The sequence below is a fragment of the Geotrypetes seraphini genome, chromosome 12 (genome assembly GCF_902459505.1).
Source record: "Geotrypetes seraphini chromosome 12, aGeoSer1.1, whole genome shotgun sequence".
Classification (NCBI taxonomy): Eukaryota; Metazoa; Chordata; class Amphibia; order Gymnophiona; family Dermophiidae; genus Geotrypetes; species Geotrypetes seraphini.
In genome coordinates this window covers 115203128-115228783 of record NC_047095.1, presented here as the reverse complement: position 1 = coordinate 115228783, position 25656 = coordinate 115203128, and the positions used below count along the sequence as shown (strand labels likewise).

At 46.9% G+C, this 25656-nt stretch overlaps 1 protein-coding gene across 1 annotated transcript in view; it reads left to right on the top strand.

The window, feature by feature from the left end:
* Positions 1-25656, top strand: part of LOC117346323 — a 224862-nt gene that overhangs the window by 71391 nt on the left and 127815 nt on the right. The window contains exon 14 of the mRNA XM_033915723.1: positions 797-1314. Coding sequence (XP_033771614.1) covers positions 797-1314 — 518 coding nt within the window. The remainder of the gene's footprint in view (positions 1-796; positions 1315-25656) is intronic.

Sequence of the window (25656 nt, the reverse complement as noted above, 5' to 3'; positions counted from 1 at the left end):
TTGGTGTCAGGTGCTGTTGGTGTGGTGTCGGGGATGTTGGGGGGGGAGAGGTAGAGGGCTCTGAGAACAGTGGCTCTTTGTGGAGGAAGGGCTGAGGGGAATCAGTGGGTGTGAGGGAGGGAGAGAGGAATCACATTCTCCCTGCCGGTTCAGCTGATCCTGGCAGGGGAATACACGATTAGCTGGGCCGGCAGGACTCCAGGAAACTGGCTCAGCTGATCGGGATTCCTCTGTAGCAATCAAGCTGATGGCAAGCCACTGTTCTTTTCCCCTCTTTGGGTGGTGGGAGGGGGTCATGACCACTGGAGGAGTATGGGAGGGTCATTCCTTAAACCCTCCAGTGGCCATCTTGTCAGTTTGGCCACCTTTGGGGCACTTAGACCCTGTTTTACTTTGGTCTAAGTCTCGGCGTGCGAGTTCTGCCTAGGAGGTCCTGGGAGAGTTTTGATTATTGCTTGAGGACGTCCAGGTTTAAGCCCGCCCAGTGCCCACCCATAACACAGCTCCCAACACGCCCCTTTGAGCTCTGGATGCACAGTGGATTAGAAAGGCTGCTGAACATCCAGAAAGTTGATTTTGATTATCGGCACTTGGGGATGTCCAAGTGCCGACTTAGGCTGGTTTTTGGACGTTTCAAAATTTTGATTATGAGCCTCTATCAAAATACAATGAAATTAAAAAAAAAAGAAAATTATGATAAGCTTTGATTATGGGCAAAGTTAGAGAAAGTGTGTGGGGATCCAATGGGAAGTATGTTCTCGTGGTTTTTTTTTTAAATTGTATCTCTTCCCTGCAGTGAATGTGAGTCTGGATCTGAAGACTGCGCACCCCTTCCTCATTCTGTCCGAGGATCAGAAAAGTGTCCGATGGGGAAACCAAAGACAGAACCTGCCAGACAATCCCCAGAGATTTGATACTATCCCCTGCGTGCTGGGGTGTCAACGATTCGGCTCGGGGAGACATTACTGGGAGGTAGAGGTGGAGGGTGAGAGTGACTGGATATTGGGCGTGTGTAATGATTTGGTGAGGAAGAAGGGGCATATCACGATGTCACCTGAGGAGGGGTACTGGGCAGTGAGGCCATTTGGGACAGGTTGCTCTCTAGCCCTCACCTCCCCCGAGACCCTGCTCTCCCTGCCAGAGAAACCCTGGGCAGTGGTGATTCTCCTGGACTACGGGGCGGGAAAGGTGTCATTTTACAACGCAGGGAATAAATCTCACATCTACACCTTCACCCACACCTTCACAGGGAAACTCCGTCCTTTCTTCTGTACTTTTTCCGAAGAGGTTCCTCTGAGAATCCGGCAGGTGGCAGCCTGAGAAGGAGAGCCAGGCTCATGCTTATCATAACCAGTCTGGGGCAGGATTGTGAGAAGCGAAAGGATTTTACAGATTTCAGTTGCTCCTGTTTAGAGAAATCACTGTCAAAGAAATATTAGGGACGGATTCTCAAAAAAACGTATCGGGCCGTCAACAACGGTCCCGAGACCGGCTCCAGCTGGTATAGCATGCCAGTATTTTAGCGCCCGATTACCTGAACGGCTCACCAGGGTCTTTCCTGAGCTTCCTGGCAGCTTCTGACTCTGCCATGCAAATGTAGTACAATGAGGTCATTACTATTAAAATGGTAGTAAAATGGGCTCATTAATATTTAAACAAGCACTCCAGGTGATTCTCCATCATTGCTGGGGGATTCTCCAAATGAAGCTCCAACTTTTAATGATCAAAATTTACCGGCTGGTCTGAATACTATGAAAAGCGCATCTAAGATGCATGTTTCTGGCTGTGGCTCATGATAAAATTTTTTTAAAAACCCACAGCTATTCACATAAATTGTAATAATAGAGTGATGGGGGGAAAAAAATCTCAAAAGCACACGTCTCAAGCACATATATTAAAGGCATGTCTTATACAAGTGGAACCTTGGTTTACGAGCATAATTCGTTCCAGAAGCATGCTCGTAAATCAAGTTACTCGTATATCAAAGCAAGTATCCACGCTTTGATTCGTTCCACCAACCCCCCCCCCCCCCGAGGCTACCGGCACTGCTCCATCACCCCTCCCCCCGCTCTATCCTGCATTGCACCCCCCTGAACCAGCATCGCAAACCCCCCCGCAAACGCCTCCCCCCCGCGAGAACCGCAAAGCACCCCCGTCCTGAAAGCGGCATCCGCCCGCCCTTCTCGAGAGATCTCCAAGAGAACAAGAGCCAGAAGGCCTTAAGCATGCGCAGATGCTCAAGGCCCAGCCCAGGCAAGAGGCGGGAGCTCGCATTCACCCTTACAACGAGCAGAAGGGGTAAGGACCGTGCTTGGGAGGAAGGGCGGGCGGATGCCGCTTTCAGCACGGGGGTGCTTTGCGGTTCTCGCGGGGGGGGGCGTTCACGGGGGTGGGGGTTGCGATGCCGGTTCAGGGGGGTGTGATGCCGGTTAGAGCGGGGGGAGGGGGAGGTGCTTGTACACCGGAACTTGCTCGGTTTGCCTTTGATTGACACAATGACATAGGGGTCCTTTAACGCGGAATACTGCGCGTTAAAACGCCCGCCGCGCTAGTCGCTAACGCCTCCATTGACTGGGGGTTAGTTTTTTTTGCTTGCCGCGGGGGTTAGCCTGTGATGAAATATCTGACGCGCTAACCCCGCTGGCGCGGCTTGATAAAAGGACCCCATAGCGTTTGCTGGTAGTTCTCTGCCTCTCCTATCCACCCATGCCTCTTTCCGTGGACTATCCTGCGCACGTGCCGATCGCTATCACCAGCAACTGATCTCATGTAAATTTGATGACCTTCTGTGAACCTCATTTGCATGTGCAGTTCTTTGAGAATGGCTCGTCTTTTTGGAATCGTTAGATTTACGGCCACTACAGCGATCCATCAGATTTTACTGGCGATATTAGAGAATCTGGCCCTTAGAGTTTGAGGATTCCTTTCTTTCTAAAGTTTGCTATGTGAGTCTACTGGGATACGAAGACATAGCCACAAGCCTTTCTATGTTTCAAAGATGATAAAACAGTTTTATAAAAATTCCAAACAGGAAAAACTCTCAGTGAAGGGGATAAGGAGACAGAGGTGGGATTAGAGCCTGTGAATGTGAAGAGGGGTCACAGTGACACAGTGAAAGAGATAGAAGTAGGGTTACCAAACGTCCGGGAAAACCAGGTCATGTCCTCTTTTTAGAGGACTCTCTGGGTGCCCGGACGGACTTTCCAAAATCCGGTAGTTTTGTCTGGTAGTTTGGAAATCTCCAACCCTCGACCGTGTCTGGAGGGCCTCTGAGCATACGTGGATGATGTCACATGCTCTCCAGACATGGCCCAGAGGTCGGAGAAGAAAGATGAGGCTTTTTGGGGGGTAGGGCCAGGGACATAGCAGTGCAGGGCTGGGGAAGAATAGGGTTCATAGACAACGGCGCGAAAGACAAAGGTGCGCGCCGCACAAAATTACAATTTTTAGGGGCTCCGACGGGGGGTTTTGTTGGGGAGCTTCCCCAGTTTACTTAATAGACATCGCGCCGGCATTATGGGGGGTTTGGGGGGTTGTAACCCTCCACATTTTACTGTAAACTTCACTTTTTCCCTAAAAACAGGGAAAAAGTGAAGTTTTCAGTAAAATGTGGGGGGTTACAACCCTCCACACCCCCCACAACGCCCCCACAATGCGGCGCGATGTCTATTAAGTAAAGTGGGGGGATTCCCCCCCCACACACCCCTGTCGGAGCCCTAAAAAACAGTAATTTTGTGCGGCGTGCACCTACGCACTGTGCTCAATTGTCTGGGCGCGCCTTTGTCCCGGCGCGCTTTTGACCTGACACCAAGAATAGGGAGGAGCTGGGGACAGAATGGGCGGAGCCATGTATCCGGGTTTTTATGTCAGACAATCTGGTAACCCTAGAGAAAGGTGGGACTAGAATCTGTGAATAGGAGGGTGGGGACAGTGATATGGTGAGAGGGACAAAAATAGGATTACATATTCTGAATATGTTTTGAACAACAAGAAAATCGACAGCTCTGTTCTCAGGGAGAAATGTTAAGTTTAATAGGGACCAAACTTGTATTTCTGTGTAACTTGTGTTTAAGTCTCACTGTCCTTTGATCTGTTATAAATACCAAAATAATAACAATTTAAATATTAAAGATAGAAGCTATTTTTCCCATTCATTTTTCATGCTTATCAGGCCTCACACTCCTATACATTTTTCCTGAGAGATCCTCGTTGTCGGAGGATGTGTACTGTGTACATTCGACGGATCTTCAAAAAGTTTCCGCACTTTTATTTTTTTTAACACTATTTATTAAATGTCTGAAAAGCCAATTACATCACTCTTCCACATAAACACCCTGATTTGCGATACATTTTTTTCCCAGCGTCCTTCTAACTTCGTAACGCCATCGGAAAAGAATGTTTTTGGTTGACCATCTGAACGTGCGGAAACCTTTTGAAGATGACAAACCAAAATCCCGCTTTTAAATTATCGAGTTACAAAGAGAAATTTGATAGGGTTACCCAACTTGGCTTGCAATTTCATTGGTTGCCAGTTTTCTATAGAATCCAGTTTAAAGCTTTGATTCCTACACATTGAGCATTTTTTTTCTTCAGCAACCGAATTATTTACATACTTTGGCAATCCCTTATGCGCTAGCTCGAACTTTGAGATCAATCCAAGATAACAGATTAGCTCTACCTCCAGCAAATAGGGCTAGATGATTCCATAATTGTGGGGCAATAAAATACCCCTTTTTACAAAACCACAATAGCGGTTTTTAGCACAGGCCGGCACGCTGAATGTTCTGCGGTGTCAGGTCAAAAGCGCGCCAGGACAAAGGCGCGCCCAGACAATTGAGCGCAGCGCGGAGACGCGCGCCGCTCAAAATTACTGTTTTTAGGGCTCCGATGGGGGGCGTGGGGGGGGGAACCCCCCACTTTACTTAATAGACATCGCGTTGTGGGGGCGTTGTGGGGGAGTTTGGGGGGTTGTAACCCCCCCACATTTTACTGAAAACTTCACTTTTTCCCTGTTTTTAGGGAAAAAGTTAAGTTTACAGTAAAATGTGGAGGGTTACAACCCCCCAAACCCCCCATAACGCCGGCGCGATGTCTATTAAGTAAAGTGGGGGGGGGTCCCCAACAAAACCCCCCGTCGGAGCCCCTAAAAACAGTAATTTTGAGAGGCGCGCGCCTCCTCACTGCGCTCAATTGTCCGGGCGCGCCTTTGTCTTTCGCGCCGTTGTCTATGAACCATGTTCTGCGCTGGTCATAGGAACTCTATGAGCGTTGGGAGCAGCGCAGAGCGTGCAGCGTGCTGGCCTGTGCTATAAACTGCTATTGCAGTTTTGTGAAAAGGGGTATTTTATTGCCCCCCAGTTATGGAATCATCTACCACAGGAATTGAGGCTAGAAGTAAATATTACCCCTCCCCCTTTATATAAAACCACGCTAGCGTTTTGCCGCGGTAACAGCTCTGATGCTCATAGGAATTCTATGAGCGTCGGAGCTGTTACCACTGCGGCCAGCGATTAAAAACGCTAGTGCGGTTTTGTAAAAAATGTGGGGGGTGGGGGGCGTAAAGCTCTTAAAACTATGCAGAAAACTTTCTGTTTTCATGAAGCATTTGGGGACGATTTCTGTTTTACCAGTTGTAGTTCCTTCCTATTTCTCCTACTGTAAACCGCATCGAGCTCTACGAACGTGGAGATGATGCGGTATACAAACCTAAGGATTAGATTAGATTAGATATATTAATGGAAACGGGTCTTTTCAGTCAGATTCCTCCAATATAAAATTGATACGAGATGTTTTGAATTTGCATGTAGGAATAAATGTGTATATATCTTTGTTTTGAATTTGTACAGGTCTGTCCTATTTTAAAATGGAGTTCTTTTCTATATATTGTGCATTTGTAAACCGCTTGGACCTGTCATAAGAACAAGCGGGATAACAAGTTTTAATAAAACATAAACCATAAACCCTTGCATATCTACGTACTGTACATACTTTTATGGACCGAGTAATATTCAGTGGCGTACCTAGGGTATGTGGCACCCGGGGCCCATCATTTTTTGACAACCCCCCCCCCCCCATGTAAAAATTTTTTTTTTTTTTTTTTTTTTTTTTTTGCAATAACCATGAAATGGAATAAATGGTCAGAATAGAAACAGGCAGTGAAAATTTTCTTTTATTGAACCTCATATATGTAACCATTATTCCAAACATAACATAACATAAATTATGTCTAAATTGTCATGACATTAGAAGTACATATGGAGTAGTTGCAGATGATGCTTGGGACAGTTCTGATTGTGTTAGTTCGGTTTTATGTGTTTTTTGAATAGAAGGGTTTTTATTTCTTTTTGAAGGTTTTGCAGTCTGTGGTTGATATCAATTGGTTGTAGAGTTGGGGGTCGAGTGTTGCAGCTCGAATGGTTAGGAGGTTGTCGAACAGTTTTTTTCTTTTGACGTTTTTGGTTGGAGGGTGTGTGAATGGTGCACAAGTTCTCCTATGTCTGTTTGAAGTGGATTGAATTATTTAGCTGAAGAAATTAGTTACCCCCCCATTCCACACACATTAATTCTCTTCCATTTTTGTTCCCATTATAAAAAACACTGATAAGTTCCCAGAAAAAAAATACATTAAAATAAGAAGTGAAAACAAAGGCCCCTACAGATGAGAACATAACATAAGAATAGCCTAACTGGGTCAGACCAATGGTCCATCATGCCCAGTAGCCCATTCTCATGGTAGCCAATCCAGGACACTAATACCTGGTCAAAACCCAAAGAGTAGCAACATTCCATGCTACCGATCCAGGGCAAGCAGACACTTCCCCCATGTCTTAATAACAGATTATGGACTTTTCCTCCAGGAATTTGTCCAAATCTTTCTTAAAACCAGCTACACTATCTGCTTTTACCATAACTTCTGGCCACTTCATTTTTAAGTTTAGATCTTTCCTTTCAAACAGAGACCTTGCTAGATGTCAAATACAGCACAAGGTAACTTCACATGGACTTAGCTGTGCAGGAAATGTGAATCTCCTCATACACCCACCATATAGTGCAAAAATGTGCAAAGGTCTGTTTTTTTCTTTCGATCACTACATAGCCTAATGCCACACAAGCAGCGCTGTTACAAACATATTCTGTAGGTCAATGCTAAGGATAACAAAGTTTCCTTCCTTGGACCAGAAGGAGATAAACCACTGGAAGAGATCCCAAAACAACACCCAAAGACCCACTCAGTGTGTGAATCAGTTGAGTGGAGTGGACTAACTGGGGGGTGGAAATGGGCCCGGAGTTTGCTCAGCAGAATTTCCCAGACCACCTCTTCCTCTCAACACATTGACACGCTGCCACCATCACCACTAGGAACACCTCACTGGGTAGGCCAGCTATGCTATAAACTTTATAAAACACATTATTATATTTTCTTATAAAGCACATATTTTAACTGACCTCTCTGACATCCTCAGCCTTTCCATTCACAAAAATAGAAGGAAGAAAAGTTCCCATTTCCTGCTGTCTCATGTCCCCGGCCTATACAATATTTTTTTTCTGCAGACCCTTCAAAAGTCTGACCAAATCCTCGTTTCACTTGCATTATAAAGTACTGAGGATGCCATCTCTCCCCAATCCCAGGTCCTAAAGTCTAAGACAGTAGCGCAAACTAATGCTGCCAGATACAGGAAAAAAAAATTTTGATTCGATTCAGCCCTATTGAATTGGTTTTTCAATTCGATTTTCCTGCCCAGTTGGGTGATTTTTTTTCAAAACTCCTGGTGGGTTTTATAGCTTTTTCACCCCCTTTGGCTTCTCCTAACCACACTGGCGCTGTGGTGTAAATAAAATAAAGAAACAAAAAGGACTTTTCCTCTTTCTGTTAAATCCTAGCTCACGTTTGCAGTCCAACACCAGCTCTGGCAGGATACACATTTCAAATCTGACATGTTATAATCACAAAACAGAAAATAAAATTAATTTTTCTACCTTTTGTTGTCTGGTTATATTTCAAATCTTGTTGGTCCAAGGCTCTGGTTTTCTTCTGATAACTTGCTTGCCAGGGTCTCCTTCTTTCTGCATGCTAACCATCCATCTGCCAACTCTGTCCTCCCTTTCCATTTCCCTTCCCTTCCCAGGAAGTCTGGTATCTTTCCTTTTTTTCATCTCCCTCCACAGATCCACCTTTTCTTAAATACCCTTTCATCCGGCATCTCTCCCTCCTTCCCCACCATCCCAGAGTCCACCATCTCTCCGTTTCTTTTCCTAATTACCCTCCTATCCAGTATCTCTATCCCTCCTCCACACCATCCCTTGTGTCCAATTTCTCTCCCTTTCTGTTCCTTCCCTCCCTAAATCCCATGGTCCATCATCTCTCTCCCTCTCCTCTATTTTCAGACCCATTATTTCTTCCCCCCCCCAAAGTTTGGCATATGCATGTCTCTTTGAACACCCCCTTCCCTCCGTGTACTTCTAAATCATGGTCCCCCCCCAAAGGCCTGTCCCCCCTTAAAGGTCTGCCTGTCCCACCTTGAAGGCCTGCACCCCCCTTGAAGGCCTGTCCCTTCCCCTTGTAGGCCTGTCCCCCCCTTGAAGGCCTGCCTGCCTGTCCCCCCCTTGAAGGTCTGCACCCCCCGAAGGCCTGCACCCCCCCGAAGGCCTGTCCCCCACTTGAAGGCCTGTCCCACCCCCTTGTAGCTTCCCCCCCCCCTTGTAGGCCTGTCCCCCCTTGAAGGCCTGCCTGCCTGCCTTTCCCCCCTTGAAGGCCTGCACCCCCTTGAAGGCCTGCACCACCCCCCTCGAAGGCCTGCACTCCCTTGAAGGTCTGCACCCCCCCCCCCGAAGGCCTGTCCCCCACTTGAAGGCTTGTACCACCCCCTTGTAGCTTCTCCCCCCCTTGTAGGCCTGTCCCCCCCCTTGAAGGCCTGCCTGCCTGCCTTTCCCCCCCTTGAAGGCCTGCACCCCCTTGAAGGACTGCACCCCCCCCCCCCGAAGGCCTGCACTCCCTTGAAGGTCTGCACCCCCCTTGAAGGCCTGTCCCCCCCTTGAAGGCCTGTCCCACCCCCTTGTAGGCCTGTCCCCCCCTTGTAGGCCTGTCCCCCCTTTAAGGCCTGCCTGCCTGCCTTTCCCCCCCTTGAAGGCCTGTCTCCCCCTTGAAGGCCTGCACCCCCCTTGAAGGCCTGCACCCCCCCTTGAAGGCCTGTCCCCCCCCCTTGTAGGCCTGTCCCCCCCTTGTAGGCCTGTCCCCCCCCTTGTAGGCCTGTCCCCCCCTTGAAGGCCTGCCTGCCTTTCCCCCCTTGAAGGCCTGCACCCCCCTGAAGGCCTGCCTGCCCCCCTTGAAGGCCTGCACCCCTTGAAGGTCTGCACCCCCCCCCGAAGGCCTGTCCCCCCTTGAAGGCCTGCCTGCCTGTCACCCCCTCCCCCTTGAAAGCCTGCTTGCCTGCCCGCCCGCCCCACCCTGAAGGCCTGATGCCCCGACCCACCCCGAAGGACCGCTCGCCCCCCTGGCCTCCCCGCACCACCTATGAACAGCCGCAGCAGGATCGCGAAGTCAGCGTCAGCGATCCCTGCGCTGCTTCCTGCGCCACGGTCCCGCCCCTCCTCTGACGTCAGAGGAGGGGCGGGATCGCGGCGCAGGAAGCAGCGCAGGGATGCTGACGCTGACTTCGCGATCCTGCTGCGGGCTGCTTCACAGGTGGTGCAGGAAGGTCAGTGGGGCGAGCGGTCCTTCGGGGGTGGCGGGGGACTGAACGGCAAGGCCGGGAACACCCCCTTAGGGCTGGTACCCGGGGCGGCCCCGCCCCCCCCGCCCCCCCCCTAGGTACGCCACTGGTAATATTAATACAGATTATAAACTGTTTGGATCAGGGGTTCATTGTTCTTTAGGGCAGTGGCGTACCCAGGCTGATCATTTTTTAACACCACCCTCCTCATTGTCAGCAGCCTTAACTTGCTGCTCTGCTGGCGTTGGGGCTTCCTCCTGCTTCCAGGAGGGCTGCGACTAGGGATCTAGGGATCCAGCCCCTAATCCATCTAGAAGGGCTGCTTCCACCTGGATCCAGGGCAGGATGAATTCTTCGAGGGCCCCTAGGCACACAAGTGCACTGGGCCCCCAGCCCTGCCCCGCCCACAATAGAGGGTACTGATCTATGGAGATCGCTCTGAGGAAAGGGATGCTACCAGTGGTGTGCCTCAAGGTTCTGTTCTTGGGCCTGTTCTTTTAAACATTTTTATAAGCGATATTGCTGAAGGGCTTCAGGTAAGATTTGCCTCTTTGATGATACCAAAATCTGCAATAGAGTAGACATCCCTGATAGTGTGAACAACATGAGGAAGGCCCTTGTGAAGCTTGAAAAACGTCTTGAAAATTGGAGCACTACAGTATGATAGATATATGTCATTAGTGTGGGAAAGGGACTATGGGCATTTCATCTCACTAGACCCTTTCAGGTCATGCAAAGAGAGGGTCAGGTGGCGGAAGGTGGGGAGTTTGTGGGACAATGAGGGGATAGAGCAGGAGCCTCGAGAAGGGATCTTGAGGGTGGTGGGAGAGCATTTTGGGGGGCTCTTTGCAGTTGGGCAAGAGGAAAGGGAGGGGTGGGAGGAATATATAGAGGGGACCCTGGGGGTGGGGGGAGGGTTAACAGAGGATCAGGCAGAAGCACTGAATGGCCCATGGACAGTGGAGGAGGTAAGACGGGCAATAGTCGGCCTGACCAGAGGGAAATCACCTGCTCCAGATGGGTTTTTTAAGACATTTTGTGAGCAGATGATACCTTTCTTGGTGCGGCTCTTTACGGAGCTTAGCTGTCAGCCTGTTCTGCCGAGGTCCATGAGGGAGGCGGTATTGGTTTTGATTGCGAAGCCAGGGAAGGAAGGGTCAAGGGTGGGAAATTGGAGGCCGATTTCTTTGCTTAATACAGATAGAAAAATTTTAACAAAGATGATGTGCGCAAGACTGGGAGAGGTGGCGGCAGAAGTACTGGCACCAGCACAGATGTGTGGCATGCAGGGGAGGGGGGGCAATAGAAGCAGCAGTAACAGTAAGAGAGGCAGTTGAGAGGGGTCGGAGGGCCCAGGGGGGGGGCGGGTGCTAGTTAGTTTGGACCAAGCCACAGCCTTTGATAGGGTGCCATACGAATATTTGTGGGGGGTTCTTACAAAGTATGGGATTCCTGTGCAGTTTGTGGAGGGGTTGAAGACTCTGTATAGGGAGGCAGCAACCTTTCCCTTGGTGAATGGGTGGAGGGGGGAGAGTTTCTCCATTGGGAAAGGGGGAGACAGGGATGTCCCTTAAGTCCATTGCTATATGTATTTGCCATCGATCCATTGCTGCAGCGGCTGGAGAAGGGTGGGGGTTTAACTGGGATAGATATGGGGGAAGGCACAAAGGTCAGGGTGGTGGCATATGCCGATGACATCTCTGTGTTTGTGTCTTCAAATAGAGAGTTTAGGTGGATGGAGGAAAAACTGGGAGAGTATTCAGGAGCCACAGGGGCGTTCATTAACCAGGAAAATAGTCATTTGTTGAAACTCGGGGATCCGGCATGGGAGGTGGAGAGTACAAGTGGGTTCTTGCCTCCAGAGGGGAGGGTAAGAGTGCTGGGGGTTGTCTTCAGTGGGGATGAGGCGTATCAAATGGAGAATTGGAAGGGAAAAATCCAGGAAGGGCGGCAGAAGGTGGAAGCATGGAAGCAGTGGAAGCTGACATTTCTGGAACGGGTGCGTCTAATGAAAGTATATTTGGTTCCTTTGTTCTTATTCCTTAGTTATGTGTGTTTGCTCCCGCAGGGGTTGCACTCTACGATGTATAGTCTTTTTTTTCAGTGCCGCTTAAATCCAATAAAGAGGGGGATAACGTATTTGGCAAAAGAACAAGGGGGCTTGGGGATGGTGAACCCCATTCTTTTTCTCTCCTCCCTCTTCCTCCAGTTCTATTTGGGGGGGTTGGTGAGGGGACAGCAGGAAAGGGTGGCATGGGTAGAAAGTGTTCAAACGTGGGGTGCAGTGTTTTGGAAAGACTGGTTGGGGGAAGTGGAAATAGGGAAGAAGCGGGTGGTGGGGGTTTTGGCAGGGGTGCCGGGTCAGGCGGACATGGCCCGTTTAGTTAGGAGTTGGAGGGTAACGGTGGATTAAGTGGTGGAGGGGAGGAAGAAATGGACGGAAAGAGTGCTGCACCAGTGTTATGCGGTGGAACCTCTGCTGAAGGATTGCCCGAGGATACGTCAACAGCAGGCATTCTGTTATGTGGCGATACCACGCTGCCCCCTAAGTACTTCGATGTGGCATGGCTGGCACTGCATGGCAAGATGTATGTCCGGGCGAATCTAAAGTGTAGACCTGTGACTGACAATGAGTGTCCAAGGGGGGAGTGCCAGGGAGTGTTAGAGACAATGGAACATTTTTTGTGTTTTTGCCCCTTTTCAGTTGAGGTGGGGAGGAGGGTGGCTAGGGATTTGGGGTTTCAGGTGGGTTTGTTTGAAAGTCTGAGTTATGCGGATTGGGTTTATGGGGGTGGTGAGGGGAAGAGGGTGTATGGTGAAACTTTTTTTATTATTTTATCCATACTGAAGTATTTCATTTGGATGGCATGTTGCCAGATGTCGCTGAGGCAGTGACACAGTGGCGATGGATGTGGTGCAGGCAGTGTGCCAAGTTGCAGAAGCAGAGAGAAAAAGAAGGAGTGAACAGCCGTGGTGTTTACTGTGGAAGGGGGTGCGGCTTCGGCCTCCCTGACACGTGTTACAGTTTTTGTTTTAACTGAGTTTTTGTATTTATGTTTATTTATTGCTGGGAGGGAGGGGGGGGGGTTTCTAGTCATTTTGTGTACAGGGTTTGGGGCTGTTTAGTTTCATATGTACAGGTTTGGTGTGGGGATAGTGAAGTGTCAGTTTATGTTTGTATTATTTGTATGATATTTGCTGCTGTCACTTTGTAATGTATTGAATTGTAATGCTTTTTTGGTGTAAGTCTATATAATAAAAAGAACTTTTCAGTAGTCGGAACCTAAGCACAGTACCGGGCAGAGCTTTGGATTCTTACCCAGAAATAGCTAAAAAGAAGAAAATTTTTTTTTAATTGAATCAGGTTGGGCAGACTGGATGGACCATTCGCTTCAACTAATAGCAAATCTGTCGATCAAATTGGGAAAGATTCTGGAAAACTGGAAGGTGGCAAATGTTACGCTGATCTTCGAGGGGAGATCCGGGAAACTACAGACCGGCGAGTCTGACCTCGGTACCGGGAAAGATGGTAGAGTCTCTGATAAAGGACCGCATCATTGATAACCTTGATGGACACGGGCTGATGAGGATCAGTCAGCACGATTTTAGCAAAGGCAGATCGTGTTTGACGAACTTACTGCACTTCTTTGAGGGAGTAAACAGACAGATAGACAAGAGCGACCAGGTCGACATTGTATATCTGGATTTTCAGAAGACGTTTGACAAGGTTCCGCATGAACGACTACTTCGGAAAATTGTAAGCCATGGAATCGAAGGTAAAATACGTGGATTAAAAACTTGCTGGATCATAGGAAACAGAGAGTGGGGGTAAATGGACAATACTCGGACTGGAAGAGCATCACCAGTGGGGTACCGCATGGCTCGGTGCTTGGACCCGTGCTCTTCAACATCTTTATAAACAATCTGGACATTAGTACGATGAGTGAAGTGATTAAATTTGCGGACGATACAAAGTTATTCAAAGTAGTGAAGACACAGGGGGATTGTGAAGATCTGCAACGTGACATAATCAGGCTCGAGGAATGGACATCAACATGGCAGATGAGGTTCAACATGGATAAGTGTAAAGTGATGCATGTAGGTAACAAAAATCTCATGCACGAATACAGGATGTTCGTGGCGGTATTTGGAGATACCTCCCAGGAAAGAGACTTGGGAGTTCTGATTGACAAGTCGATGAAGCCATCCACACAATGTGCGGCGGCGGTGAAAAGGGCGAACAGAATGCTAGGAATGATAAAGAAGAGGATCACGAACTGATCGGAGAAGGTTATCATGCTGCTATACTGGGCTATGGTGTGCCCTCACCTGGAGTACTGCTTCCAGCACTGGTCGCCGTACATGAGGAAGGACACGGTACTACTTGAAAGGATCCAGAGAAGAGCGACTAAGATAGTTAAGGGGCTGAAGGAGTTGCCATACAATGAAAGATTAGAGAAACGGGGCCTCTTCTCCCTCGAACAGAGGAGATTGAGAGGGAACATGATCGAAACATTCAAGGTACTGAAGGGAATAGACTTAGTAGATAAGGACAGGTTGTTCACCCAAGGTAGGGAGAACAAGAGGGCACTCTCTAAAATTGAAAGGGGATAGATTCTGTATGAACATAAGGAAGTTCTTCTTCACCCAGAGAGTGGTAGAAAACTGGAATGCTCTTCCAGAGTCTGTCATAGGGGAGAATACCCTCCAGGGATTCATGACAAAGTTAGACAAGTTCCTGCTGAACCAGAACATACGCAGGTAGGGCTAGTCTCAGTTAGGGCGCTGGTCTTTGAGCATGTGAGCGGACGATAGACCACTGGTCTGACCCAGCAGCGGCAATCCTTATGTTCTTAAGATTCCAGAATCTCAAAGAGTAAGCAAGATTCTGGAAGCACAAAGAGTAGCAACATTCCATGCAGAATCCCCAAAGAATAGCAAGATTCCAGAATTTCAAAGAGTGATCGAAATTCCATGCAAAATCCCCCAAAAGTAGCAACATTCCATGTGGAATCCCTAAAGAAAAGAAAGATTTCAAAACCCCAAAGAGTAGCAACATTCCATGCAGAATCCCCAAAGAATAGCAAGATTCCAGAATTTCAAAGAGTGATCGAAATTCCATGCAAAATCCCCAAAAAGTAGCAACATTCCATGTGGAATCCCTAAAGAAAAGAAAGATTTCAAAACCCCAAAGAGTAGCAACATTCCATGCAGAATCCCCAAAGAATAGCAAGATTCCAGAATTTCAAAGAGTGATCGAAATTCCATGCAAAATCCCCCAAAAGTAGCAACATTCCATGTGGAATCCCTAAAGAAAAGAAAGATTTCAAAACCCCAAAGAGTAGCAACATTTCATGCAGAATCCCCAAAGAATAGCAAGATTCCAGAATTTCAAAGAGTGATCGAAATTCCATGCAAAATCCCCAAAAAGTAGCAACATTCCATGTGGAATCCCTAAAGAAAAGAAAGATTTCAAAACCCCAAAGAGTAGCAACATTCCATGCAGAATCCCCAAAGAATAGCAAGATTCCAGAATTTCAAAGAGTGATCGAAATTCCATGCAAAATCCCCCAAAAGTAGCAACATTCCATGTGGAATCCCTAAAGAAAAGAAAGATTTCAAAACCCCAAAGAGTAGTAACATTTCATGCAGTATTCCCAAAGAGTATTGTCTACTTGAGTTGGTACTTATCTGTTCAATGTTTTCCCCCTTTTTTATTGTTCCGGTTCCAGCGTGCCGGTTTAGCGTGCCAGTTTAATAGCTCCCGATTCTCAGGAGCCTTTTCCAAGCTTCCTAGCAGCCTCCGACTCTGACATGCAAATATAGTACAACGAGGTCATTAATATTAAAATGAGTTCTCAGGGCAATTCTCTATCACTGCAGGGCGATTCTCTAAATCAAGCACCGGGTTTCAACGACCCAAAATTACTGACTGGTCTGGGGGTGCCGGTACTATGAAAAGCGCGTCTCCGGCGCGTGTATCTGGCTGTGGCTCATGATGAAAATGAAAAGAAAAACACACTATTTGCATAAATGATAGTAATGGGCAAAAAATTTTAAAAGCACTTGTCTAGCGCCTGAATTAGAGGCGCATCTCGAGCGCATGTATTAAAGGCGCGTCTTATGTGCACGCTCATTGAAAGATGATTTTTTGACCCTCCCCTCCATCCAATAGCACTGGCGTGCCTATGATTGACATTGTCTATGATTGCATTTGCTGGCGGTTCTCCGCCCCTCCTCTCCACCCAGGCCATCCATACCCTATGATTTGTGTGCCTATGGCGCAGCTTTTCCCGGCACATTTATGCCCTTACCCATGGACTATTCTGCACCTGATCTCATGGAAATTAGGCCACCCTCCGCGAACCTCCTTTGCGTGCGAAGTTTCTTGAGAATCGCTCGTTTTTTCTGCACTGTTTAAATCCCATTCAAGAAATTTTTGAGGCCTGATTTGGGCGCATTTAAGTGGTATGATTGAGACAAACAAATTGGGGGTTCACTCCTTTTTTGGTTTCGAATCTAAACCTCTGAACACATTTCGATTTTGCTGGTTTTGGAAGTTACTTACTTCATTAGATTTATGGCCACTAAAGCGACCTGGTGAGTTTTCAGAATCCGGCCCTAGGTTGGCTTGTTTGTGTCAGTGGCGTAGTGAGAGTGACATGTGTCCCTCCCCCATCCTCGTCTCTGCCCAACCTGCTCCTTCAGTGCTACCCCCCCTGCTTCACGTCTGCACCACCCTTCCCTCAACCTGTGAGCAACAAGAACTTCAACGTACTCGCGACCCCGTCAGCTCTTCCTCTGATGTCAGTTCCTGGTCACGGGACCAGGAAGTGTTGTCAGAGACAGTGCGAAGCTGGTGCGAGCAGCAAGTCAGAGCTGCGGCTCGCGCCGGTGAGGAGCGAGAGGTACAGGGAAATGAAGGTGTGCTTGTGGCGGGGGAGGGGGAAGGCAGAGATGACGAAAGCCTGTAATGTAAACCAGGGTTTTAAAAGGTCCTAAGTCCTTTACCCCCTTTTACAAAACCATAGTGCGGTTTTTAGTGCTGGCTGGGAATCACTACCGCAGCTATATAAAAGGAGCTCGAAGTGCAAAATTTAACACTGTTTAGTGGAAGGGCTCCATCCAGTGGCATTGTAAAGTGGGGGCAAGGGGGCAGTCAGCCCCAGATGCCACCTTCCTCAGGGCACTGCCACCCCTCTTCCTCCTCTCTGCCCCTTCCCACTCCTCCTCCTGCTATGTAAGCACACCTTCCCTTCACCTTTTTAACTTCAGCATGGGCAGCCACCAACTTGCTATCCGTGTCGGCTTTGGTGCTCTCTCTGATGTCACTTCCAGGATCCATGCCTACATGGAGGCAAGGGAGTGCAGTAGATGAATCCCAGAGGTCTCTTCCAGCCCCATCTTTCTCCGATTCTAGAATAATTATCCTGGAACTATAACCCTCAGAATTTTGTGATTCTGGGCATGTTATGTCAGGTATCAGTGAGATCAATATTATTATTATTACGCCAGTTCATTCATCTGCCACTCTTGGGAAGGGCAGTGGATAAGAGATGATGCACTTATATGCCTCTATTGCCCGTATTCCACCCCAAATATTCTGTGACATGCTTCTTCTCAGGAGACATCATCCTAAGGTCCTGTGCCTGGATAAGCTCCCTGCTTAATAATTACCACTGCAAACAGAAACGAGTCAGGTATAGTGGAAATACACATCAAATGCCTCAGGGGGACAGACTTGGCCCATCAGAGTTCCCAATATCGATTCATCTTTTATTTTTGTAATCCATTTAATCTAGGAAATACCCTCTCTAAAAATAGGTAACAGCAAGATGTTCTTCCGAGGAACTGTACTCTTCTCCAAACTCCAGGAGTGCTGGGCACCCATTCCCATCCCTTCTGCTTAGGCTTCCACCGCCCCAAAGACCTGGTGCCACTGCTGTCCAGCCTGGGGAAGCTATTAGCCTCATTACCTAAGAGACAGTGATGTCCTGAATGACCCAGTTAAAATGCAGTGGAAACAGGAATATTGGAAGTTTCCATCCCTCTCTGGATTAGTTAATGAATGGATCTAGTCCACCTTTTATCCCCACTGAATGCCAGGCTGATTGTCTCAAGAAAAGCAGTGAACAATTAGAACAAGTCCCTGCACGCAATGGGGTAAAATTCTTGACTTGATTAGTTTGCTCAACCTGGGATGGAGTAGGAAATCCATGGTCACATTTGAGACTCGCTAGACCAACCCTAAGGATGACTACAGAAACAGCTTGTGCTGTGCAGAAGCTTGGAGTTTTCCCTAAAAGCTGGTAAGCAAACCCAGGGCTACCAAGTTGCTCACTTTCAGGCCAGTCCTGGTTTTGAACTTCCATCCTAAAGCACTATGGGATTCGTAGTCCCTGGTTTTACCCACTGAACTTTGTGCTGAAAATCAAAGGCATCAAGGATAAGGCTTTCAGAAACCCAGAACTGACCTATGATCTCCCTTCTGGATCTGGTCAATTTGGCAGTTGTGGCACATTGCCTCCAAAATGCACATCTTTAAGATATTAGAAGCAAGGAGCTAATATACTGAATATTTGTCATCCTTCTACTGCCCTTTGTATGTTTTAATAGATAAGCAAGAGGTAAAAATAAATTCCAGAATGTTTAAGGTAGAAGACCTCCAGCTAGCTGGCCAGTCTGAGGAGGGACAGAGAAGGTAGGGTGCAGTAAAAGTTCCTGTAAATTTATACCAAGGATTAAGCAATTATATCTGTAGTCTGAGGAATGACCACAGGAGGACAGCACTGAGCTATTAATTATCTCTAAAGTAATTGGCGCCCTCGTGTGGCGCTATCCAGAATAGCACCTATAAATCTAAGATTTGAAATTCAGCATAAAATTTCTTTATATGCATTTTATTTTTATTTATTTGATTGCTTAGTCTATCCTCCCAAAAGAGTCCAGAATGGGTTATAGATCAGTAAACATAGTATAATTAAATAACTGCATAGCACAGAAAGATATTCTTACAAAGAATGATGTTAATTTTCCTGGTAACAGTATTTTATGATTATTATTAAGAGTTTCTACACCACTACTAATGACTGGGGAGTCAATTCAAAGCAGTCTCCATGAGCCTCTGCAAAGGCGCTACACTAAATGAGCTTCTGTAAAGGTGATATGATATATTAGCTTCTGTAGAGATGTTACCATAAGTAGCTGTGAGGTGTTACAATGCATGGGCTCTATACTGAAATACACAGAGCTCTGTGGTGGTGTTACAGAGTTATTAATACCGGCAAGGTTATGCCAATAATCCATCATCCTACTTATATGCACATGTTTATACCAAATCAGTTGTTTTATGTATGTACACTTATAATATTAGGCTTACTATTGCAGCTAAATACACTATACATTTTTGACTCATTCAGGTAACAATTTAGAAGTCAGAGTCTATAATTGCAGTCCAGTTCATGTGAAAATAAAAGTTTTTATTGCTTTTCTGAAGTTTGATAGTTTTGAAAGAGTTACCCGGCGAATGCAGTGCCGAGACAAGAAATACAGAAATCAAGGAGAGCCTGGGGAAGCCTTAGTTCAGCGATATGGAACCACCAACTCCTATGATGGGAGGTTGTTGTGTATTTTTTAACCCTTTCAGGACCAAGGGACATATTTGTCCCATAACTTTAAAATCCTATAAATTTTGATTGGGATAGTCTACAGTTCTAAATTTGATATGTACGGATTCCATATGATACTGCCTTTATGTAAACAAACTGGTTCCGACATTCATTCATTAGTGTCGTTGCCAGATTGACGAGAAGATTCACTTGCCACACTGTCCATAAGCCAGAAGTGTGATTTAAAAAAAAAAAAATAATATTTCACAAAAAAAATCAATTTTTTGGCATCTGCAAGCCCTTTTTACCATAAAAATGTCGTCAAAACCACAAAAATTGGCCTACGATCCTTATGGTCCTGAAAGGGTTAAAGAGCAGGTTAGAGAAGCATTGATCTGGGAGATTTTACATATAGGGATCCTGCATGGAGGCAAGGGAATGCAGTAGAAGAATCCCCGAAGTCTCTCCCAGCCCCATCTTTCTCCGATTCTAGAATAATTATCCTGGAACCATAACCTTCAGAATTTTGTGATTCTGGACATGTTATGTCAGGTATCAGTGATACACAACTTGGTTTAATGGGTTCAATATTATTATTATTACTAGTATTTTAGCCCGTTACATTAACGGGTGCTAGAAGTCTGGACGGCTCCCTTAGTCCCTTGCCCCCTCCCCTCCTTCCCTTCCCGTGGTCCCGACAAATCTGCCGACATCATCAGAGATGCGGCAGAGCAAATTAGGGCAGTAGAAGGCCCCAAAGCAGCGTGTTTAGAGTGCTGCAGACAGGTTTGGAGTCTGGACCATGGGAAAGGAAGGGGGGCCGAAAAGACGTCGGGAAGGGATGGGAGGGTCAGACCACGAAAAACTTATTCTTTTTTTGCTGTGAGAGAGCAGGGAGTCCAGCGCTGGCGGCCAGTCCTGCCGCGAGTGTAGTTAGGTGCTGGAAGGCTGGGGATTCGTGCATGTGCACTCCTGCCGCCACAGACCTACACCTTACGGATCAGGGAAAACGGAACATGCAGGTAGGAGTGCGCATATGGGGCTAGGGTTTATTATATAGGATTATTAAGCCAGTTCATTCATCTGCCACTCTTGGGAAGGGCGGTGGGTAGGAGATGATGTACTTATATGCCCCTTTTCCACCCCAAATATTCTGTGACATGCTTCTTCTCAGGAGGCACCAGCCTAAGGTCCTGTGCCTGGATAAGCTTCCTGCTTAATAATTACCATTGTGAACAGAAACGAGTCAAGTGTAGTTGAAATACACAGCAAATGCCTCAGCGGGACAGAATTGGCCCATCAGAATTCCCAATATCGATTGATCTTTTATTTTTGAAATCCATTTAATCTAGGAAATACCCTCTAAAAATACGTAACAGCAAGATGTTCTTCCAAAGAACTGCATAGGCTCCCACCGCCCCGAAAACCTGGTGCCACTGCTGTCCAGCCTAGGGAAGCTTTTAGCCTCATCAGCTAAGAGACAGTGATGTCCTGTATGACCCAGTTAAAATGCAGTGGAAACACAGGAATATTCAAAATGACCATCCCTTTCTGGATTAGTTAACAAATGGATCCAGTCCACCTTTTATCCCTACTAAATGCCAGGCTGATTGTCTCAAGAAAAGCAGTGGACAATTAGAACAAGTCTCTGCATGCAGTAGGGTAAAATTCAGGACTGGATCAGTTTAGTCAACCTGGGATGGAGTAGCAAATCCATGGTCACATTTGACACTCGCCAGACCAGCCCTCAGGATGGCTACTGAAACAGCCTGTGCTGTGCACAAGATGTGGAGTTTTCCCTAAAGGCTGGTATGCGAAAACAGGGCTACCAAGTTGCCCAGTTCCAGGCTGGAGCCTTTTTGACCAGTCCTGGTTTTGAACTTCCATCTTAAAGCACTATGGGATTCGTAGTCCACTGAACTATGTGGTGAAAATCAAAAGAATCAAGGATAAGGCTGTCAGAAACCCAGAACTTCCCTATGATCTCCTTTCTGAATCTTGCTTTTCTTAGGGAATGCAATGGGGAACTCAGAAGTCCAAGTCTTTGCCTGCAAGGGAGTAAACCCAGCACTGGATCCAATTGGATGCCTTAAAGATGTTTTATGTTTAAAAGTAGATGAGCTTCAGCTGCACAGCCAGTTTGAGGAGGGCAGAGCAGGCAGTCGTTCTGCACAGATGGGAATGACGCTATTAATAGATTTAAGCAATTCAATAAGCATTCTGAGGAATGACCACAGGAGGACAGCACTGAGCTAATAAATATAGTTATCCCTATAAGGCAATAGCGCCCTCGTGTGGCACTATCCAGAATAGCACCAATAAATCTAAGATTTTAAATTCATCACAAAATTTCTTTATATGCATTTTTAAAATTTATATATTTATTTGGTTGTTTGACCTATCCTCCCAAAAGAGCACAGAATGGATGCATACATAGTATAATTAAATAACTGCATAGCACACACAAATACTCTTACAAAGAACGATGCTAATTTTCCTGATAACAATATTTTATGATTATTGAGAGCTTCTATACCACTACTAATGACTGTGGAGTCAATTCAGAGTGGTCTACATGAGCCTCTGCAAAGGTGCTACACTATATGAGATTCTGTAAAGGTGATATGATACATTAGCTTCTGTAGAGATGCTTCTATAAGGAGCTGTGAGGTGTTACAATGCATGAGTTCTATACTGAAATACACAGAGCTCTGTGGTGGTGTTACAAAGTTATTAATACTGGCATGGTTATGCCAATAATCCATCAAATCAGTTGTTTTATGTATATTAGGCTTACTATTCCAGCTAAATACACTATACATTTTAGACTCATTCAGGTAACAATTTAGAAGTCAGAGTCTATAATTGCAGTCCTGTTCATGTGAAAATAAAAGTTTGATCATTTTTAAAGAGTTACCCAGTGTATACAACAGTGGCGTACCAAGGGGGGGGGGGGGAGGTCCGCCCTGGGTACACATCTTAGGGGGGGCACAGCCGGCCAACTCCGGGTCGTCCAGTGCCGGTCCGCAAAAAATTCCTGCCGGTCTGCATAGGGCATTGGGGCCATCGGCAGCATCTGGGCTGCAAGGGCGATGAGTGGCATCGGAACCCCCCGCAATGCAATTCATGATCTGCAACGGGCCTCCCCCCTCCCACGAAGGCACTCAAGTTTGGCAACGAGCCTCCTTCTATCCCCGACATGAACAGAACTTCAGATCGGCAACGCGGTGCTGAGCCCAAAGCTTCCCTCTGACTCAGCTTCCTGTTTCCGCCCAGGCAGTTCAGTCTGAGGGAAGCTTTAGACTGAGCATCTTGTTGCCAATCTGAAGTTCTGTTGATGTCGGGGGGAGAAGGAGGCCTGTTGCCGATCTTGAGTGTCATCGCGGGGGGGGGGGGGCATTGCCGATCTTGTTGCCAAAATCGGAAAGAAAGGTGAGAGGAAGGGAGAAAGATTAGCCTGTGGTGGATGGAGAGATTGAGAGAAGGGGCAGATGATGCAAGTGGGGAGAAAAAGAGAGAAGGGGCAGATGATAGAAGTGGGGATAAGGGGCAGATGATGGAAGTGGGGGGGAAGAGAGAGAAGGGGCAGATGATGGAAGTGGGACAAGGGGGAGAGAGAAGAGGGCACATGATGGTAGTGGGGAGAAGGGGAAGATGATGGAAGTGGGGGGAAAGAGAGTGAAGGGGCAAATGATGAAAGTGGGGAGAAGGGGGAGAGAGAAGAGAGCAGATGATGGAAGTGGGGAGAGAAGAGGGCAGATGATGGAAGTGGGGAGAAGGGAGAGCAAATGCTGAATGGAAGTGGAGAAAGAGAACATACTAGATGGAAGGAGGGATAAAGAAAAATGACATATGCTGGATGGGGGAAGATAGAGTTAGTTAGATAGTGGAGGGGTGAAGGAAAGGGGTGGCATGCTATGGGTAGACACAGTGGAAAGAGGGAAACTGAGGATTGCATAGTAAGAAAGAATTTAATTTAGACGGAGGCAGAAAATAAAGAAGGAAGACCAGAGAAGGAAAGGGAAGAGAGAGAGGAGAGAGAGATGCCAGAGAATGGGGAAGGAGACAGAGATATCAGATCTGAGCAGAGGAAATGAGAAGAGAGAGATGCTAAAAACCACAAGGGGGAGAGAGATGAAAGGAGAAAGATGCCAGACCACGAGGGAACAGAGGGAAGATGATGGATGCCAGACCAAAGGGGGAGGGTCTAGAGGAGAGATGGCAGGGGTAGATAGTTTCTGGAAGGGGCAGACAGTGGATGGAATGGGCAGATGCTGGATTGAAGAGACAGGGCAGATGCTGGAAGGAAAAGAGTGAAAAGAAGATAAAAGTAGAAACCAGAGACAATAAAAGGTAGAAAAAAATCATTTTATTTCTATTTTGTCATTAGAATATATCAGATTTGAAATATATATTCTGCTAGAGACATAACTGGGGTCTGCAAAGCCCAGGCAGTGCTTCTTTAGCTTCCAGCTGGCTTAGGGCTCTCTCGGACCAGGGGGCACTCCCCTAATACTATTCCTGTCATGTGTGACTGCAGTATTCTGTTAGGCATGATATTTCTGTGTAGCATTCTGTAATAATTTGGCTTGTTCAGTTTTCTTAATAGTAGAGGGGATATATGTGAAGGGGAGGGGAGACAGGGGTTTTGTTGGTCCTTGCTCTGTATATTTATAAAATGACAACTGTACAGAATATTGTTTCTTTTTATACTTTAATAAAATACATTCAATATAAAATCATAACTGAAGCTTGTACGGATGGGATCAGATGGTTTGCGCGGACCGAGCTTACGGAGACGGGGCAGAAATGTGTTTTTTAAATTTCAGTCTTAGTAGTTTGCCGGTCCACAAAATAATTATTTTATTTCTGCTGGTCCACGGGTGTAAAAAGGTTGAAAAACACTGCTCTAGAGCAGAGTCGGCAGCTGCGCTGAGGTGCAGGAAGGTCCCTCGATGTCTCGTCTACTGGCTTTGTTCCATAAGAAGTAGGTTACGTCGGAGGGGGTGGACCCAGCAGACGCAGTCATCGCGGGACCTTGCCACAACTCCCTGTGTCTGCCAGGTCAACCCCCTCCAACGTAACTTACTTCTTCCGGAGCAATGCCTGCAGACGATTCATCGCGGGACCTTCCAGCACACAGCTTCCAACTCTCCTCCAGAGCTAGTACCTTGGAGTAGGGTAGACCGGCAGCCGGCAGCTACAATCATCACGGGAAAGGAGCAGGACTACTGGAATGAAAGAGTGGTGCAGGGAGAGAAAGGGGGCAGGGTGGTATGCAAGGATGGTGCTGATGGAATTGATGTACAGGGAAAGGGGAGAGAGACATAAGGGGGAAGGATACTGGATGGAATTGGATTGGAGGGAAAGAAAGGGGGCAGATGCTGATTGAAGAGGGGTGGATAAAGAGAGAAAGGGCAGATATTGGATGGTAGTGTGGCGGGTAGAGGGGGAGCCTATGCTGGATGGAAGTGAGGATGGTAGAGATAAGGGAGAAAATGCAGGAAGAAAATGGGAGAAGAGAGAGGGGAGCAGATGATGGAAGTGGACAGAGAGAGGAGAAGGGGTAGAGAAAGAGGGCACATGATGGAAGGAGGGGATAAACAAAAGGAGGGCACATGATGGGGGGAAAAGGATTGAGTTAGGGAAATACTGGAGGGGGTGAGGGAAAGAGGTGGCGAGCTGCAGGTAGACAGTAAAAAAGGAAATTGATGAGAGGGTAGTAAGAACGTAATCTAAATGGATGCAGAAAATAAATTGAAAAGGAAAATGAGGGAAGAAAGGGATTGCAGAAGAGAGGTGTGGGAGAGGGAAGGAGAGGAGAGAGATGCCAGACCAATGGGGGTGAACGAATAGATGGAAGGGAGAGGCATACAGTTTCTGGAAGGGGCATAGAAGGAGAGAAGATGCCATATAGGGGCAGAGAGACGGTAGACAGTGGATGGAAGGAAGAGAGTAACAAGAAGATGAGGAAAGCAGAAACCAGAGAAGACAAAGGTAGAACAAAAATTTTCTATTTATTTATTGCTTTAGGAGACGTGTCACTGTTTCTGTGGTGTTACATTGTATGCAAAGTCCAGCTTCTTGCTGGTTCAATTTAACCTTTGTCTATGTATTTCTATTTCATCCCCCCTTTTACAAAACTGTGGAGCATTTTTTAGCACCAGCCGTGGTGGTAGCAGCTCTGATGCTCAGAATTCTGAGCGTCAGACTGTTACCACCGTTGCTAAAATCCACACTACAGTTTTGGAAAGGGGGGAGGGATTAGTTTGTGATGACATATTCCATACTAGGTGAAGGTGTTTTCTATGTTCTGTGTGTTCGAAAGACACGGTTTT